At 39.9% G+C, this 17,729-nt stretch overlaps 1 protein-coding gene across 1 annotated transcript; it reads left to right on the top strand.

Moving 5' to 3' along the window:
• The first annotated feature begins 1,079 nt into the window (after nucleotides 1–1,079).
• On the top strand, nucleotides 1,080–16,387 carry DLD (dihydrolipoamide dehydrogenase). The gene is made up of 14 exons (XM_037390572.1): nucleotides 1,080–1,198; nucleotides 2,154–2,229; nucleotides 3,028–3,107; nucleotides 6,138–6,206; nucleotides 8,739–8,808; nucleotides 9,137–9,237; nucleotides 9,572–9,715; nucleotides 9,869–9,970; nucleotides 11,141–11,331; nucleotides 12,576–12,746; nucleotides 13,136–13,325; nucleotides 13,719–13,856; nucleotides 15,218–15,307; nucleotides 15,416–16,387. The coding sequence occupies exons 1-14, from the start codon at nucleotides 1,160–1,162 to the stop codon at nucleotides 15,479–15,481; spliced, it is 1,527 nt and encodes a 508-aa protein (XP_037246469.1). The 5' UTR covers nucleotides 1,080–1,159; the 3' UTR covers nucleotides 15,482–16,387.
• Nucleotides 16,388–17,729: the final 1,342 nt, after the last annotated feature.

The following is a 17,729-nucleotide window of genomic DNA, read 5'->3' on the forward strand; positions in this document are numbered from 1 at the left end:
TCCAGTGTTGTTGGAGTGCAATCAGAGAAACCCTTACGTGGAAAAGCAGAAGAGGATTTCTGCCCACTGAGTACAGCCTTTCATTTTGAACCCAGGTGCTGGCACCTTCATTAACTAACACACTTTCAACAGATCTGACTGTAGTTTATTAATGGGTGAATTGCTCTTCTTCCAGGTGGTTCTTCTAGATCATTATGTCTGCTCTAATCAGAAAGACTGTCATTTATGAGCATTATGCCTCCCTTCTAGGGGATTTCCAAAATTTGGGCTCAGTGATGTGCCTCCCTGTATGAAAAATAACCGAACACTGCCACCCGATGGAGATCTTGGTTTCAAGCAAGAAATTATTAAGTCTAGAAAACTCGAGAAACCTTTTTCACAGCAAATACTTTCACTTTCAGGCAAGACGGGTGATCAATATTATGAACTACATCGCACATTACTTACCTAAAGCTACACTGAGATATTTATAGCATCAATTGAACAGAACATTGCACATGTTCTAACCCAGTATAGAAGAAACGCGGCCTCGGCCACTGCTGTTCCCCCCCCCAGGCAACGAAGGATTTAGGTTTTCAAATATCTGATGGGCTGAAGTGCAAACAACAGCAGGCCAGGAGGCGTGCACCCCTTTTTTTCCTAGATAACAAATAATCTGGAAGAATATAAATAGCATTAAACTAAACAGCGTCAATTATAAATATGTCTCAAAATTCTGGTGCTGTTTTTCCCCCTCATTAAATAAGTTGAAAGCAATTATACCGAGACACCTGACATCCTTTCCAAACTGAAATATTTTATATTTTCGGATATTTAAAATTTGAATTTATGTGCGTTCCACTGCCATTTAGACGAACGGGGCTTCTTTGTGTAATACGAAATGCTTGTACTTCCTCCGTTTGTTCCCAAATTTTATTTTGATTCCTCAGGCGCGAGTCCGCGAGCCGCTCCGCTTGACCTGGCTGCCCGCCGCAGCGCCCTGCCGCATTGAGGCTCGTCTGCATAGCCCCGCCCCCTGCCCGCCCCCGCCGCTCCGCCCGCCGCTCCGCCCGCCGCTCCGCCCGCCGCTCCGCCCGCCGCTCCCCCGCCCACCGCGCCTGCGCCAGTCCGCGGAGTCCTTGGAGCGGCGGCTGAGGGGCGCGGGCCGGCGGTGGCGGACATGCAGCGCTGGGGGCGCGTTTCCTGCGCGCTCGCTCGGGTACGGCGCCGGCGGGGCACGGCGCTGCCGCGGGGCCGGCCGGCGGGCGGGGGGAGCCGCGCCGCGCTCGGGAGCCGGGGCCTGGGGCCTGGGCTCTCTTTGCGCCCCCCGCCCCTCGCCGGAGCGGCGTGAGGGCGGGCGGGGCCGGAGCCGGAGCAGGCGCCCTGGGGCGGGCGCGGCGGCTGGGCCGCGCTTGGCCGCTTCTCCGCTTTCCCTCCTGCGGCGGGACGGGGCGTCGCTCCTCGCATGGCGCGGCCTCTGCTCGGCTGAGGGGGCGAGGTGCCCGCCGTGTCGCCTGGCCCCGGGAGGGGCGGGCGCGGGGTCTCGCCCCGGGCGCTGGCCTTCCCGAGAGCGGGGCTGCGGGGCCGGGCCCGCGGGAGGCTGCGGCCGGCGGGGGCGGGAGCCTTCGGCCGGGAGCCTTCGTGGCGGTGGCAGCCGCCGGCTGCGGGCGCTCCCCGCCTGGTGCGCGGCGCTGCGGCCTCGGAAGTACGTTCGGGAGCGTCCTCTGCTCCGGGTACGGGGTGAGCGGCCCCCGAGACCCTGGTAGCAGCCGTGCTGTGCTCTCCCGTCACAGTTACAACATCGCAGCCTCCAGAAACAGCTCACAGGAGGTGCCTGGAGGGGTGGTTGTGGAACAACAGGACTTCACAGGCTCCTGTAGGTGTTAATTTATGTCATTAAGTAGTTTGAGAGCCCCGTATGAAGGGCTGGAAGTTTTCGTAGTGAGGCGCAGCCTTAGGCGAGGCTGATCTGAGAACTGTCGTGATCCTTGGAGACGGCAGAGCCACTTCCACCTCCTGCTCCAGGCCCTCTGTGCCTGCTCGTCATGTTGTTCCTGCTGTGGTTAGCTGGTGACTGCAGCTGTGTCCGTCTGTGTGTGTTGCCGAATGCTTATTTTTCTTCAAGGGTAGACTTTGACTTTTAAAACCAAGTGTTTTTTCCCCACTCTCTTTAGAGAAGCTGTTTTGATAGAATTCATCATGGCCTTCAGGGAGTTTGTGCGGTGTCACAAAGGTCGTATGCTGATCAAGGTAATTAATTGTGAAGAGTTTCTTTGGACAAAAAAACCCCAACATGTGCACACACCCACACACGCCTAAAACCCACAAGAACCAAAGCAGTGCTTCAAACTTAGAAATAGGTCTTCCTGGTGACAGTGGAATCCATGTCAGCATGGAGATTTAAATGAAAAATAGTGTCTTACTTGCCTTAATTGACAGCAAACTAAAGCTATAAATAGAAGTTGAACTTTATATAACATAAGAACAGTGATGGTAATTAATATTCCAAAGGAGGCTGTGGTTATGAGATATGAATTGGGTACAAAGTTCATAGGTTCCTGCTGCATTCATAATCAATAGAGGTTGCATAGATATCTATTTCAGCCATATTTTCTCCTTTGTAAACTGTAAGCATTTCTCTTCTGCACTGGACATCAATAGAAACTGTATCGGAAAAATGTTATAATAAACTATCCAAACATGTTGGGTTAAGTTCTTAAAGGATTTATAGTAAGAGGGATGGGACAGACAGAATTCAGTTTCTTCATTTCATTTTGCATTATTTTCCCTGTAAAATTTAAGACTGGCTGTTTTTGTTGCAGAGTGAATACCTCTGTACAACCTTTCCCTTTGTCCAGAAAGTTACTTTTAGATGTAAAGTGTAATTTACTTATCTAAACTTATATTAAGTTGCATCATTTTTATTAGCTATTCTGCTTTTCTTTAAAAAAAAAAATCAAACCTGAATTATTTCAGAAATCATAAACTGGTATTCCTGCACAAAAATTTTAATTGCTGAAACAATAACTCAAATGTTCTCTGTTTCAGTTGATGCCGACGTCACAGTTATTGGCTCTGGTCCTGGAGGGTATGTTGCTGCTATCAAAGCAGCTCAGCTTGGATTTAAGGTAAAATGAGATCTCATTCAGCAGAATATTCATCCAGATGAACTTGAAGGGTGTTAGTGTGATACTGAAAAACTGAAATTCTGTCACATCTTGGGCCACCAGATGCTGTTGACACGTTGGTAATCTTTCTTTACCTTGCTTACCCAGATTATACAGAAGTTGGAATGTATATGTGAAGGCCTTACTGTCTATAGCTGTACTACTGGCAAAGCTGCTCAGGACAGCTTGCTTTAGATTGGAAGTAATGATTGAGGTGGGCTTACACTCTTGTGGAAGCGAAGGTAGGAAAAGAATGCTAGGAAGGACTTTTTCTCCCAGCAAAGGGAAGCAGGGGGGAGGGCAGGGAAAGTTACAGTGACAAAAAGGCCACTGAAAAATTGTCCTGAAGAACAGACTGAGGGAACTTAAAAAGAGGAAAAACCCAATATTCAACTGATGTGCTTTTTGAATGTGGGTAGAGGAATTCCATTGTTATGTGAGAATTATAGAGGTGAAAATATGTCTGTAGAAATACTATAGTATCTAATTTACATTTGTTTATGTTGTTCTGTCCATTGGTCCATTGTCTTTGAATGCTGCTTGAAAGACATTACTTTTATTTGGTGTGTACTAATGATGTGTTGCTTAACAGTATTGGGAGAGTTATAGGTGCATAATGCATTTCAGATTTTCTCTGAACTTACGAAAATATGGATTGTGACTTCAGGATATTTTTTTACCTTCACTTCTTAATATGAGACCAACTTACTTTATTGGTACTGCATTATTCATTTGTTAATTTTTTCAAAATCTGAGAAGGAGGTGCTAGCAGTCTTGAGCATGGTCCTGCTGGCTGGTATGTTCCAATGCTTCTGAATTATGACAGCTGGACTTCATGGCAAAAGTGAGTCGATTAGACCACCTGGTAAGGACAGGAGCTCCTGTTGATGAATGGAGTTCCAATGAAGTGCTGAAATGGGTGCTCAGATAGTGTGTAATCTTCACCCTTGGGTATTTCCAGAACTTGACTGTACAAAGCCCTGAGCCACCTGATACATCTTTGATGTTGACAGTGTTTGGAGCGGGAGGTTGACGAGATGGCCTCCAGAGGAGGTCCTTTCAGCCTAAACTTTTCTGTAGTTCTGAGTGTTGTCCATCATTAGTCATTACTCCCCCAACTGGGGATGTCTCTTTGGGTATCTTTCAGCCTTCTAATGTGTAACTGTACCAAAACACAAATCCTTGAGATCAGATTAAGAAGTTTTAAGTCTACTTGTGGCCTAGTACAGATAATTTGAGTTGTCTTTATCCATGCTTGTGAATTATTTTTTTGTCTTAATAAATACTCTTGCTTTTAGATGTACATTGTTACTGAGCTTTATACCTGAGAGAAAATGTGCTCAGTGCTACAGGTTTTATTTGAGACTGAGGCCTTCTGCCTCATACGTTCATGTTTGTTTATTCTAAAGCTATTTTTTGTGGCTGTATCCCTGCTTTTCTTGAAACAATGTTTTCCCCAGGTCCTTCCTACCTGTGGTTGACAATAGGATACCATATACAAGGAGGTTAAAAAGTGCTCTGGGCCTGGGAATTTCTGTTTTAAATCATAGTAAGAAATAATTTTGTTATACTGCTTCACAGCTAATCAGGAGTGGGCAAAATACATGGACGTGCTTGCATCCGTCACCTGTAGCACTGGATAAACATGAAGCACGTTTATTCTGCCCTTAAGGAATGTAAGGAGATGTTTTTGTAAGACTGGCAAAAAGTTGGATTCTATAGTTATACCATCGATGGAAGAACCCGAGTGGGCTCTGCTGGATTACTGAACATTAACCTTCAATTTTAGTGCTACATCTGCTAGCACAAGTGTTAAGTCCTTGTATCACCATCACAGCATCCCATGTTATTGCCAACAATGTTCTCTGGGCATTGGCTTTTCAAAAGCTTTGCTTGGCCTTGTTGGTGAAGTTGATGTAAAGTGGACGAGGCAGAACCTCCTTATCAGGTAAAGGTAGGAGCAGTCTGGTGCTGATTGATCCATAGCGCAGCTTTTAAAGCCCTTGGATCATTTTTCATGCATTCATGTGCTTAAAACAGGGGAAAGGATAGATAGGGGATCAGCGTGTCTCAGTGTGTTTCTGTCATTTGATATGGTGAGTTCTGCTCTTCATGTTACCAGCACCTCTACTTTAGCATAAAAGCAACAATTTAAAGAAACGATGAGAGGTTTTCACCTGGGTAGTCACTTGTCAGCAGATTGGAGCTCTTGGAGTATAAACCAAGGAACTATTATTTTGAACATGTGTGTACCTTGCAAAGAAGGAAATACCAATTATTTTGCTTCTATTAAAAAAAGTTTACGATACTTTCTTCCTCCTAAAGTGATCTAATTTTACTTGAAGTTTTGTCCGTTGCTTTTTTCCTTTGCACACTTTGTTGGCAACTTAATGAGATGAAATATTTTCAATCTGTGTTGGTATTGACCTTATCTTTGCTTGAGTTTGCTTTACTTGATTTTTATTTTTTCTTTCTTTATAGGTATTGGCACAACTTTATAGCCATGTGTCTCACAGGATAACCTGTTTAGAGAGGGAATGTTTGTGGTTTGGGTGTTCTGTTTGATTTTATTTAAAGAAAAAAGTACTTTGTACAGTTGTAACCTGTGGTGGTTCATTTATCTGTTGTTCACTTGTGATTACTTGGTTTTAGCAATCTTGCATGATTTACATTTTTTGCTTTTTGCAGGGGGTTGTTTTTTTAATTGTAAGGGAAACATCTTTCACAGAACTGAGTGTTGTATTTAATTGAGGCAGCTTGGTGGATTTTTGAAGTAGAACAACAGGACTTAAACTTTTATGAAAGTATAAACGGTGCAGTGGGGAACGTGGTGCTCTTCTGGTAGAGGATTTTGTGGCAGAGGGCCATTTTGTGTTTGAGGGCAAATGTGAGCCACAGAATAAATGTAGGAATGAAATGGAGACACATTAATGCATAGTATTGCTAAAAAATTCTCCCCCCCCCCCCCCCCCCCCCCTTCTTTTTCCTCAGACTGTCTGTGTAGAAAAAAATGAAACATTAGGTGGAACCTGTTTGAATGTTGGATGTATTCCATCCAAGGTAAGTGTATACAGTTTGTCATAACTCCATTAAAAACAGCAGATGTTATATGCCTCACTTGGAAGAACATTAAGAAGGAGTTTCTCAAGATTGACATACTTCAAAAATTGAAATTGTAATCCAAATGAGCTGAAGATACAAATAGATACAAGTAACACAGAGTTAGAATTCTATTTGCACAGTAGAAAGGTTTCATTTGCAAACTGTTTTGTGGGCTTTCCTAGATGAGAGGCAGAGGATGAAAACCAGAGGAACATACAGATGTATCTTACCACTCTGAGTTGTTGAATTTGTGTTGTAACCAGTAATGACTACTGTTTCAGGTGGCCGTATCTCTTACAGTCTACCTTGACTATTTTAGGTGGCTGTACCTCTTGTGCTGTTGATTGCCTCATATACGTTTGTTCAAAATAAGCATGTAGTTTTGGACAGGATGATGTCCCTACGTCAAAGGAATGCTGAACTGTGTCACTAGCGGTAGGGAAAGTAAATCTAAATTAGAGGGAGAAAGGCACCCCTGAAAAATCACAAACTCTGGTTTTGGTTGGATGCAGCATGCTCTAAAGAGAGCTGTGTGTCTCCATTGACTGTAGAAAGAGCCTAGCTGAGTAGCTCTTTAAATATTTGTCTAAGCTAAATTAGTATTCTCACCAGCTGCATAGGATGACTTGGAGGTGCTTGTGTGGAGTAGTGCAGGTGGGGAGAGTACAAGGCATGTACTCTGAAAGAAGGGAGAACTAAGAAGAAATTCAGAACCTAGTATTTGATGTTGTCAATCCAGTTTTAAGTCATTTCAGAATGAGGACCTTGTAAGAACAGTGCTATTGCTAGATGAGAGAGATCTGCCTCGTGTAGCACCCAGCAGGTGAAGGAAGACACTGGTAGTGCCAGGTTTGTAATGGCTATAGTAACAGACAGAAGATTCTTACCAAGATCCCTCTTAACTGTATTGCTGTTTCTAATCTGTTTGCTGAGAGAGGTTCCTGTAGCATGGTATGAAAAAATACAGTCTAAATACAAAGGTTTTCAAATGATATATTAATTTTCCTAAACATTTTAGTAATAGTTCTAATGAAGTTCAGAATATCTTAATATATAGAGGCAAGACTCAAAAATGAGGTGTCAGCCAACACGGTGTTTGTAACACGGTGTTTCTGTGAAAGTTGGGAACTCTGCTGGCATCTATTTACTATCTTTTGTCTTTTTTTTTTTTTTTTTTTTTTTATCCTGTGAAGTTCTTATGAAAATGCTTCTGAACCCATGGCTAAACTTGGACGCTATCTATAATCTTCTGAATGGCAATAAACTTCTGAAGAAGCGGATACGTAGGCTGCATACACTGAAGAATAACAAATTATTCAAATATTCCTTTCCAAAAAGCCACTCAAAATAATACATTGGGCATGGAATTTTTTTCCTTTTAATTGCTGAAGTCTGAAGTGGTGGCTGTGTAATTAATGTTGGTTGTTACAGATTTGGGATTGTGACAGTTATGTGAAATGAGCAAATGAATTTTAAAGAGAGTGAGTTGATAAGACTTATAAAAATGGAATTATCTTATTCTGATAGTATTAGTTTTACTCAAATGTGTATATAAGGCAAGTATTTCAAAATGTACTTTGAATCATTTATTATGGCTGCTTTAGGCTTCAGTCTGCACAGACCTCCACTGTTGTCTTTCTTGTAAAGATACTGATAATTTCATGTCTGGGATAGCTATAGTAAAAGACATAATTTTTCTTACTAAGGTCCCTCCCTAATTATATTGCTATTTCTAATCAAAATACAGGTTTAGAGGTTTTGCATTTCAAGCTGCTGATTCATAGACATCCTTATGAAAACTACTGTAATTTTATCTTTGAATTCTGAATGTCAGTGACCTGAGGTAGCTCTAAGCCATCTAGTTTCAATTCAACTAGCTATGCAGCCGCACAACAACTCAACTACAAAATTTTAACTCACATTATGTCTACACAGGCTAAAATCTTAACAGGGATTTCAGTATAGATTTTCCTCATCCAGTTTTTCTGTTAACAAGTAATCTCTTGTCTGAGGTAACAAGGAAATTCTCCTGTGAGTCAGTCAGAATCTATGTAGTAAGATGTACTAGTCTTTATCTGCAAGGTAAAATTTAGTCTTGCAGAGATGCAGAGAGCTGGGCTTGATGATCCTTACAGGTTCCTTCCAGCTTGAGATACTCTGTGATTCTATCTTTATTTCTCTGCTTAAAGTCTGTTCCTATTCTTTTTTAAAATCCCCATGGAGTCATTTCCAATTTCTGTGGTGACATGAGCAAAAAGGATAGGTGTGGATTTAATGTTTTCTATTTTTCTGTTAAATATTTAACTTTATAAAACACTTCAGTAAGAGCTACTGTGTAAAAATTCTGTGTTTGAAATATACCTTTTAAAATATGTAGATGTTAGACTTTTTTGATATTGAGAATGTTTTGCAAATAACATCAGGTGGGTTTTTTTCCCTCAGAATAATCATGAACATATGTCACAAGTCACTTTTCTGTGTGTATTTTAGGCTTTGCTGAACAACTCGCATCTATATCACTTGGCCCACGGGAAAGATTTTGCTAACAGAGGAATCGAAAGTGAGTGTGAAGAGCAGCTGGTCAGTGCCTGTTAACATAAATGGTTCCCACCAACAAGTAAACTTAGTAATTCAAATCTTAATTAATATTCTTTATCTGTCAGTTGGAGTGTTAGGGCCGTGTGTCTGCTCCTTAAATCCTGAATTAGGGATAGACAAGTTATATCTGAAAAGTGTAATGCTGCTCTTTAATATAGCAGTTGTTGAATGTAACCTTTAGTATTTAGTAGGGCCATTCAACACATCTTACTGTGTCAGAGCTGTTAGTTGTGTTTAGGTTTTAAATAAAAGCACTGCAGTGCTTGACAGAATTTCTTTTTTAACCTTAGTTACAGGAATCCGTTTGAATCTAGAGAAGATGATGGAACAGAAGAGTGGTGCAGTGAAGGCCTTAACAGGTGGAATTGCTCATTTATTTAAACAAAACAAGGTTAGTTTGGATTGTACTGAGGTATATCCATGATTTTTTCTGAATTGAATTTCTTGCTTTTTCCCTGTTTGTGTTCTTGCCACATAAATTAATTCAAGTGACTGACTCAGCAAGGGCAGAATTTGAATGTGTCTCTTCTAGGCGATTTTTAAATGAACAGTTCCTTCATTCTTAATCTACTTAAAAGAATGGTATACAATTATTCTGTGATTTGTACCAGATGGTGATGAAAATATACATGTTAGCAGCTTCTGTAAAGCTTAGTGAGATTAAATGCAGCATAATTTATATAAAGTAATTTTAATCTGAATTCATTGTGTTCTGATTACTAAAGGTTGTACATGTATCTGGGTTTGGAAAAATAACAGGGAAAACCCAAGTCACTGCAACCAAAGAAGATGGCAGCACGCAAGTTATCAATACAAAGAACATACTCATAGCCACAGGCTCAGAAGTTGCTCCCTTCCCAGGAATTACTGTACGTATTTGAAGTCTTAATGGTACTTTTTCTCAATGTGTTATTAAGACGTTAAAACATGTGGATATAATATTGCATTTCACCTTCTGTGTGTTTATATATAGTGTATAAAAGAGATTGTAAGTCTCCCTTTGTGGATTTCTTTGTCATTAGATTGATGAAGATAATATTGTGTCATCCACTGGTGCGCTGTCGCTGAAAAAAGTTCCTGAAAAGATGGTTGTCATTGGTGCAGGAGTCATTGGTGTAGAACTGGTGAGAGGATATTTAAGCCACTTGGTCTTCCATTTATAGAGGAAATGAGTGTTACATTTGACGATGTTGCTGTGATTTAACAGATGTTTTGAGCAAGTTGTAATATAACTATGCAGACAGCCTGGTAGCTCCCTTCCCTACCCAAAAAGCTGAGGTAAGCGTTTGTAGGATCAATACTCCTGCAGCTGGTTACCTAAGCAGAGAAATGAGAGGGAAACATACAGGGTCTCACATACAGTATGTTTTTGGTTTGGTTTGGGGTGGTTTTTTTGGGGGGGGCGGCGTGTGGGGATTAACTTTCTCTGAGGTTTGTACCTGCTCTATGTGTAGGTGAGAGAACTTTTGTTAAGGGAAGTTGATTTTAAACCAGGACACAATCTTGTATGTAGCAGTTAATCCCAAGAAATTTTTGTGGTATGATTGTACGCATTCTGTCTAACAACCAAAGGAGTGGAGACTTTGTAGTTCATCTGAGTCTGAGTCCTTTTGCCTCATACCTACGTGGTTAAAAAAATGTGTATTTGCTGGTTTTGCAACTGTGTGAAAATTTGCACATCTGCATAGCAGTTGCTTAGCCTGCTCACCATTAAGCAGGGAAAGAGTATGTAAAGTCAAATACTGTGATAGTATTATGATAGATTAGGTAATGTGGGTAACTGCAAGTAAATAGGATCTGTATGGGTTTTGTTGGTGAAACTGATGATAGTGGTTGTGGTTACAAATACATACAGAGGCAGCAGTGGTTCCATTTTATTGCATAAGGTTTCCTTACTGTAGTTTTGTTTTGATTTAACTTGTAGTGGTATTAGAACACCACAAGCAATTTACTTTGGGTTTTCTGTGCTACATTTGGGTTCTTTGACTTTGAACTTTTCTATACTTACAAAACAAAATAATTGAGTATAAATTAGGTATGTATTTAAAAGCTTAATTCCATGAATTCAATCATTGAAGTTTTGGGTATGTAAGCAAGCAGTGATCAATCTATTTTTGGGCAAAGGCTAGGGAAAGTTGGACTTGTCATGTTCTGCACTGTAGCATTTGTAAAAACTGACCAGTTCGCTGTTGTGTTGTCCTGCTTTTGCAAAGTTTACAGTCTCTGGTAAATACTAAAGAAATCTGAAGTTTGCTTTTCAAAAACTATATTTACGTATTTTGTTGTGACTGCAGGGTTCGGTTTGGCAGCGCCTTGGTGCAGATGTGACAGCTGTTGAGTTCATGGGGCATGTTGGTGGAATGGGAATTGACATGGAGATCTCTAAAAACTTCCAGCGTATTCTTCAGAAACAGGGACTTAAGTTTAAACTGAACACCAAAGTTACTGGTGCTACCAAGAAACCAGATGGAACAATTGATGTAGCGTAAGTGTTCAACATAAAGCTAAAGGAATATATATTCTTCCTCCTAATCCCATCAAACCTATTAAAAAATACAATCTGTTACTATGTTTTAAACAGGAGAAGATGGATTTAGGATGAAACTTAATTCTTTAGTGAAATGTAATGTTAGTAACTTACAGAGCTCATAAATTTGGCTTTGCTTATATAGGAGGGTTCCATTGACTTGAGTTGAAAGCATGCTAGTATAAAACTGGTGTTACAGTGAGATCAGTAATAAAACCAGAACTCTTAATTCTTTTCATGGAAAATCTTTGCTTCTGGTATAATTAACACAAATATCATGATTGTTCATACAGTCATTTTTAAGCCATTAATTCTTGGCTGCTTCCTGGGGGTCATTTTGTCCATACCTCCTCTTGTCTCAAAATAAGCATGGCAGAGATTTTACTGCTTTTGCGTAGAGGTAAATGAAGCTACCCCAGAGTGTCTTTTAATGGCCGTGCTCAAGGCCTTTGAAGACTTCCAGATGAACAGCTAATGTGGAAACATATAAAACAAGTTTGCTTTGTGAAAACCCATACATATACACTACTTCTGTTCTTTTTCTTGTTAACGTATTCTCTGTGCAGAAACTGTAGTTTGAGTTTTAAGAAAATGCTTAATGTTACTTAACAAAAGTAAGTTTAAATGTGTTTTCACTGAAATCTTAATATGGTGATTTGTATTTGGTCTGTTTCTACATTTAGAGTTTTATTTTTGTTGAAACACACTTCCTACTTACCCTTGCTTACCATGCTTTGGTCCTCGTGCTCTCAGAGCACATGAACTTGTTCTGGGTGTGCAATTAAACACAGACACAGTTGAGGGATGCACCTGATGCAGGGCAGCTCCTAACAGGTGTTTGGCCAGAAGAAAGCTTGCTCAGAATACATGGCCCTGCCCCACTCCAGAATATATATAGTTTGGATGTTGAGTACTCAGCATCAATTAGTTTGCTGTACAGATTTTATCCTATCAGGTCATGCTACTTGCTAGTGGGTATATACCCTGAGTTTCTCCATCTAGTAGTAAAAAGTTACCGTCCTTTCCTCCCTTCTCCACTCCTCAACTCTTGCAAGGAAGAAGTGTGGGGCAGGCTGAATGCAAGTGTTTTGGATGACAGATCCAGCCAGTAGGTCACCGTCTGGATCATACCAGTTACTAATCAGAGAAATACAATGCGGAAAGTTTACAGCTGAGCATTTTTGCTACTCATTTTTTTGTAGTGTTGAAGCTGCAGCTGGTGGCAAGGCAGAAGTAATAACTTGTGATGTGCTCCTGGTTTGCATCGGTAGACGTCCTTTTACAAAAAATCTAGGTCTTGAGGACATTGGAATTGAACTTGATAAGAGGGGGAGAATTCCAGTCAATAACAGATTCCAAACCAAAATTCCAAAGTAAGTAAGACTAAATATTTTTTACCTTTTTTTAAAGTGAAGTCTTATTTTTAAGAGTTTAGCCAACTAAAGCACTTTTTCTGCTTTTAATTGCAGAATATAACTTCCTTTTCTGAAAGGAAAACTCGAGATTTCTGTTTATTTCGGGAACTAAAGATTTTTAGTCAACCTTTTAAGTGTTGTAATTTAAAAGTCACTAGTACTTCTTGAAGTGTGGTCATTCTGTGGAAACTGCTCTTTTAGACTTCATATTTCTTTTGAAATTTGGTATTTTAATCTGTTTTGATTAGTTTTCAGTAATATGTTTCAAACTGACTATTATATAAGGTAGCCTAGGTGTGCTAGGATGTTTTTAAACAGTGTCTCATTCTGTTTCATTGGGCTGATAGCATCTATGCTATTGGTGATGTAGTTGCTGGACCTATGCTGGCCCACAAAGCCGAGGATGAAGGCATTCTTTGTGTAGAAGGGATGGCTGGGGGAGCAGTTCACATTGACTATAACTGCGTACCCTCTGTGATATACACTCACCCTGAAGTGGCCTGGGTTGGCAAATCAGAAGAACAGCTGAAAGAAGAGGTACTGTTTGTTTTCTTCTTGGACAAAACTGCCTTGTTTTCCCACCCTGGGTGTGGTTTCATTGTCTAGTAGTTTATCTAGCTACTTTTTCCAGGAGAATTTCTGCATCTGAATTTATTGCTTAGGGTGTATGATTGAATGATTTCTCCTGCACTTCACTCTCCCAAGGATCACAGTTCTCTTTAATGACTTCTATTCTGTGAAGTTAATACTGTTCATTTACTAATTAATCTTTTTAATAACCCCTTATAGCTCTTTTGGTGGTTGATACATGCATTGCTTTGTGTGTCTTATGTGCCTCTTATTTTCGTATTGCTTCTGTTCTCGTACTTGTCTGTATGGTTGCATTGTTCTTGTTGGTCATTAACTCAACAACCTGTATCGGTTTTGTAGGGTGTAGAATACAAAGTTGGGAAATTCCCATTTGCTGCGAACAGCAGAGCGAAGACAAATGCTGACACAGATGGTATGGTGAAGATACTTAGTCAAAAATCGACAGACAGGATGTTGGGTGCTCACATTTTAGGCGCAGTAAGTATTGTAAATTGTGCTGCTGTCTTGGTCTTTTTTATTTCGTGTTGCACAGTTGCAAAGTAGTTGTCAAGTTAAAACTGGTGCTTGTAAAAAGAAGGAATATTTGAGTCTACCATAGTTATTTTTATTTACTGTTCTTTTCTGCAGCCCTGTAGTCCTCCCCACTTCTCTGTTACTTCAGTGTTGACCCAGCATTATTTTTTTTCCCCTAGAATTGCTATGGTTAATTGGTTTCTCTGACCAGTAGTGTTTTGGTTGGATAATTTTATTTATTTTTTTTTTTACTACTGTGGAATACTCAAGAGAACAGCAGAAACTGTTGACTCAAGTTCTGGAAGTTGAGGGAGCTGAACAGACTGTTGCTTTTTCATTGGTGGTTCCCCCCTCCCCCTGAACTTCAGACTTCAGCAAAGCTGGTAACCTTATGCTGCAGTCACCAAATCTGGGGTCAGTAATTTAGATTAAAAATCCTTTTTAAAAATGAGAAATCAGAAAATTCTATTTGGGAAAGTATAACTCTTTGTTGTCCCACACATTCCAAAGTTAGACCCTAATCTCTTTTTCTTAGCTTTAAATATTTTTTTTTTTCCCCTAAAGATGCATGCAGAAACATTTCCATACATCTTTGTGCATAGCTTTCTTTAACAGAAACACTAGAACTGCTCTGTTTTCCTGGAAAGGAAATTGTATTCCTATGGATGGATATACTGTTTCTGAATCCAATTATCGTAATTGCCGATAAGAGTACATAAGACACTGTGCTAGTTATTTTCTTTTACAACGCAAGTCATTTAAAAATCAGCGTGCCTTAAAGGAAGCACAACTTAGGTTTATCAGTGTGAGGCAGACTAATTTTCTTCATTGGGAAAAAGGGGGGAAATCTTACGTGATTGTGGATCTGAATGCTAAAAATGTTAACGGGAGATTTCACTAGTTTTAACTCCTCAGAGAAGTGTTCCCTGAGTAAATACACAAAAATACAACAAACAAAAATGAGGGTGCAGATGTAGTAACATGCTTTTGTTCATCTAGTTAACTATTTAAGTTCCCAGGAGGAAAGTTTTGGGGAGGTCTCAGCAGTGATAATAGACGCTGTAGCTTTGAGAATGTATTATCTGACCACTATCTTGTAGTGGAAAAATTTTTTACAATTCTCATTACTGAGAGAACAGACACTCTCATTAAGAATTATGTTTAGATTTGTGCTAGGCTTGAGCACGGTCACAGAACAGATGGAGTATTTATGACTTATATTAGAACACAGCTGAAGTGCTAGTTACAATACAACTTTTCTTTTTTTAGCAGAAGAACAACTGCATAAAGATTTGTGCCAATTAAAAATACCATTAAAATTACAGGGTGCTGGTGAAATGGTTAATGAAGCTGCCCTTGCTATGGAATATGGAGCATCATGTGAAGATGTAGCCAGGGTTTGCCATGCCCATCCAGTAAGTTTGTTTTTTGAAATGGACTGTTGAACACCAGGGTTACACAGACATGCTGTCATTACATGAAACTATTAATAACCTGTACCTTTTTGTGTTTACTCTCTACAGACAGTGTCAGAAGCCTTCAGGGAAGCAAACCTAGCAGCATCTTTTGGCAAAGCTATCAACTTCTAAAATGAAGGAGCAGGTCTTTCTACATGTATAGTACATCTCTGAAAATGGACTGTGGGCCCTTATGGAAGGCTGAGTTTGAGGATTTTAGGGTGGAATTAAGTGAATCTCTTCATTTTAAACATCAGATATTTTAGGAAGTAAGAGTCTGGAACAAGTGGAATTATCCAGTTTCTCTAAACCAAATACTTAAAATTACATGTTTATTTACATGATGAATATTGCAGAAAAACAGCCTGACAGAACTCTTCTCTCTTTCAAAACCAAACATTTTGCTGCTGCATGGTGTGCTGGTCAAAATGCTGAATGAGTGTCCAGCATACCTGGTGTTTTCGTATTTGAAGTAGTGATAGACTGCACCAGTCGAATGCTGACACTTCTGATGCCACTGTCACTTCCGCACAAAAACGTTTCCTTCTGGAAGAATTAACTTCAGTATTTAAATATTTCTTACATTCAAGTCCCATAACCGTTTTGACCTAGTAGTGTTAGGATGTTGGGAGAAGAGGGGCTCGTGTAGATTGATTAAAACTATATTGACTTTTTAAAGAGAAAACTACTCTGTGTGTGTGATTCTCCACATGTCATGTTTTCATATTGAAAACTCATCAAGGGAAAAATCGAGTGCTGATGGAGAAATGAAAGACTGAAGAGAAATTAGTCTTACTGCTACTTAATCTTTTTTTGGTTTTGAAGCTTCCATGTCCAACTCTCTTAAACTTGAAATGCTAAAACTGGGTAGTGAAGCAGCATTTGCTGTTAAGTAAGTGCTGATATGAGGGTTATTCTGCACCTTCCACACATAAGGGCTGCAGTGTCAGCTCTCCACACTTTCTTCTTGTTTCCTATTTTGTGCTCTCTTTCTGTCTCTTCTGTAGCAAGAGAGCTTAATAAATATTTAACATGCTGGAGGGTCTTCTTGGTTGGTTTTTTGCTGATCGGCCGTTACTCTACTCCTTTTACTGTCTAGGTTGTTGAATACATGAAGAAACTCACATACAAATGGCATCTCTTTGGAAGATCCCTAACATGTATATGGAATGTGCCCAACTCCAGTAGCTCATTTTAAATTTTGTTTTGCAGAGTACTTTTTTTTTTTTTTTTGTTAGACTCTTCTGCCTTGAAAACTTTAATATCTGCTGGTATTGTGCGTGCCCTTTTTCATTATGCCAGTGGAATGACAAATGTGCATTCAGAAAGTGACGCAAAAGCTAAAAAGCTACTTGGGTATATCCTTGTACTTCTCTTTAGAGCTTGTTATTCAAGTATTGATCCATTATCCATACTGAGCGATGGAAATACATATGTAAACATTACCATTTCGTTGATACTAGTTAATCGACAAAGTGATACTGTTCTTCATTTTGGTTTGTTTTTTTTAACTCCTGTTGTAAATGTAGATGGGGTTAAACGATGACAACTCATTAAGCTTACCACCAGGATATGAGATAATCTGATTCATGGATACGCCAGGTTAAATGAATTAATGCGAATCTGCTTTCAGGTGTTTAGCAGGAAGTTGCCGAGGGGAAAGCAAAGGTAAGACAATAGTGAGGGAAGAAAAACTTTTCCAATAGATGTCAACATTTCAGAATCACTTCTACCCACTGCAGGTAAATGCTATTAAGTGTCTATCTTGCACTTTGCAAGTTCTTCCTAGAAGGTCTGCTCTTTGTATCCACACTGTCCACCTCCCTCAGTACTTATGGCAGGCTTAATGCAGTTCAGCCTTGAAGTTCACCGGTTACAAATTTGCTAAATAAAGTTCGGAAAGGCATGCAAACTTTAATCAAGAATACCACTAAAATTATACTGGAGATTATAGTTTCCCTGACACTTGAAAATAAAATCCCAAGGCCTCAAAATTATTACTGTATTGTTGCTTCTCTCACTGTCATTCTTGTTCTAGTTAGAAGTAGGATGAGCTACTGAGCCCCTGTCCATGAGCTGATGGCAGTTAAGTCTGAATGTTCTGAAGTTTGCAAACTGTTTTTAACAGCTGCTATCCTGGCAGTGAAACACTGTATGATGGTGGTATGGTAATGGTTCCTGTGATGGATTTTTTTCCTGTAGCATTTCTAACCTATGGAGCTTAGTTAATTATTTAAACAGGGTGCTTGTCAGTTTGCTTAGGTGGTGATGTATTCTGCCATAGTTGTCCTGACTGACTTTCAATCACGTTAGTGAAAGTTAGGTTAACTGCTGATCGAAGTATATATGCAGATACATTCCTCGGGTCAGGGTTAGCAGT

Source organism: Falco rusticolus, chromosome 5, assembly GCF_015220075.1.
Source record: "Falco rusticolus isolate bFalRus1 chromosome 5, bFalRus1.pri, whole genome shotgun sequence".
Taxonomy (NCBI): Eukaryota; Metazoa; Chordata; class Aves; order Falconiformes; family Falconidae; genus Falco; species Falco rusticolus.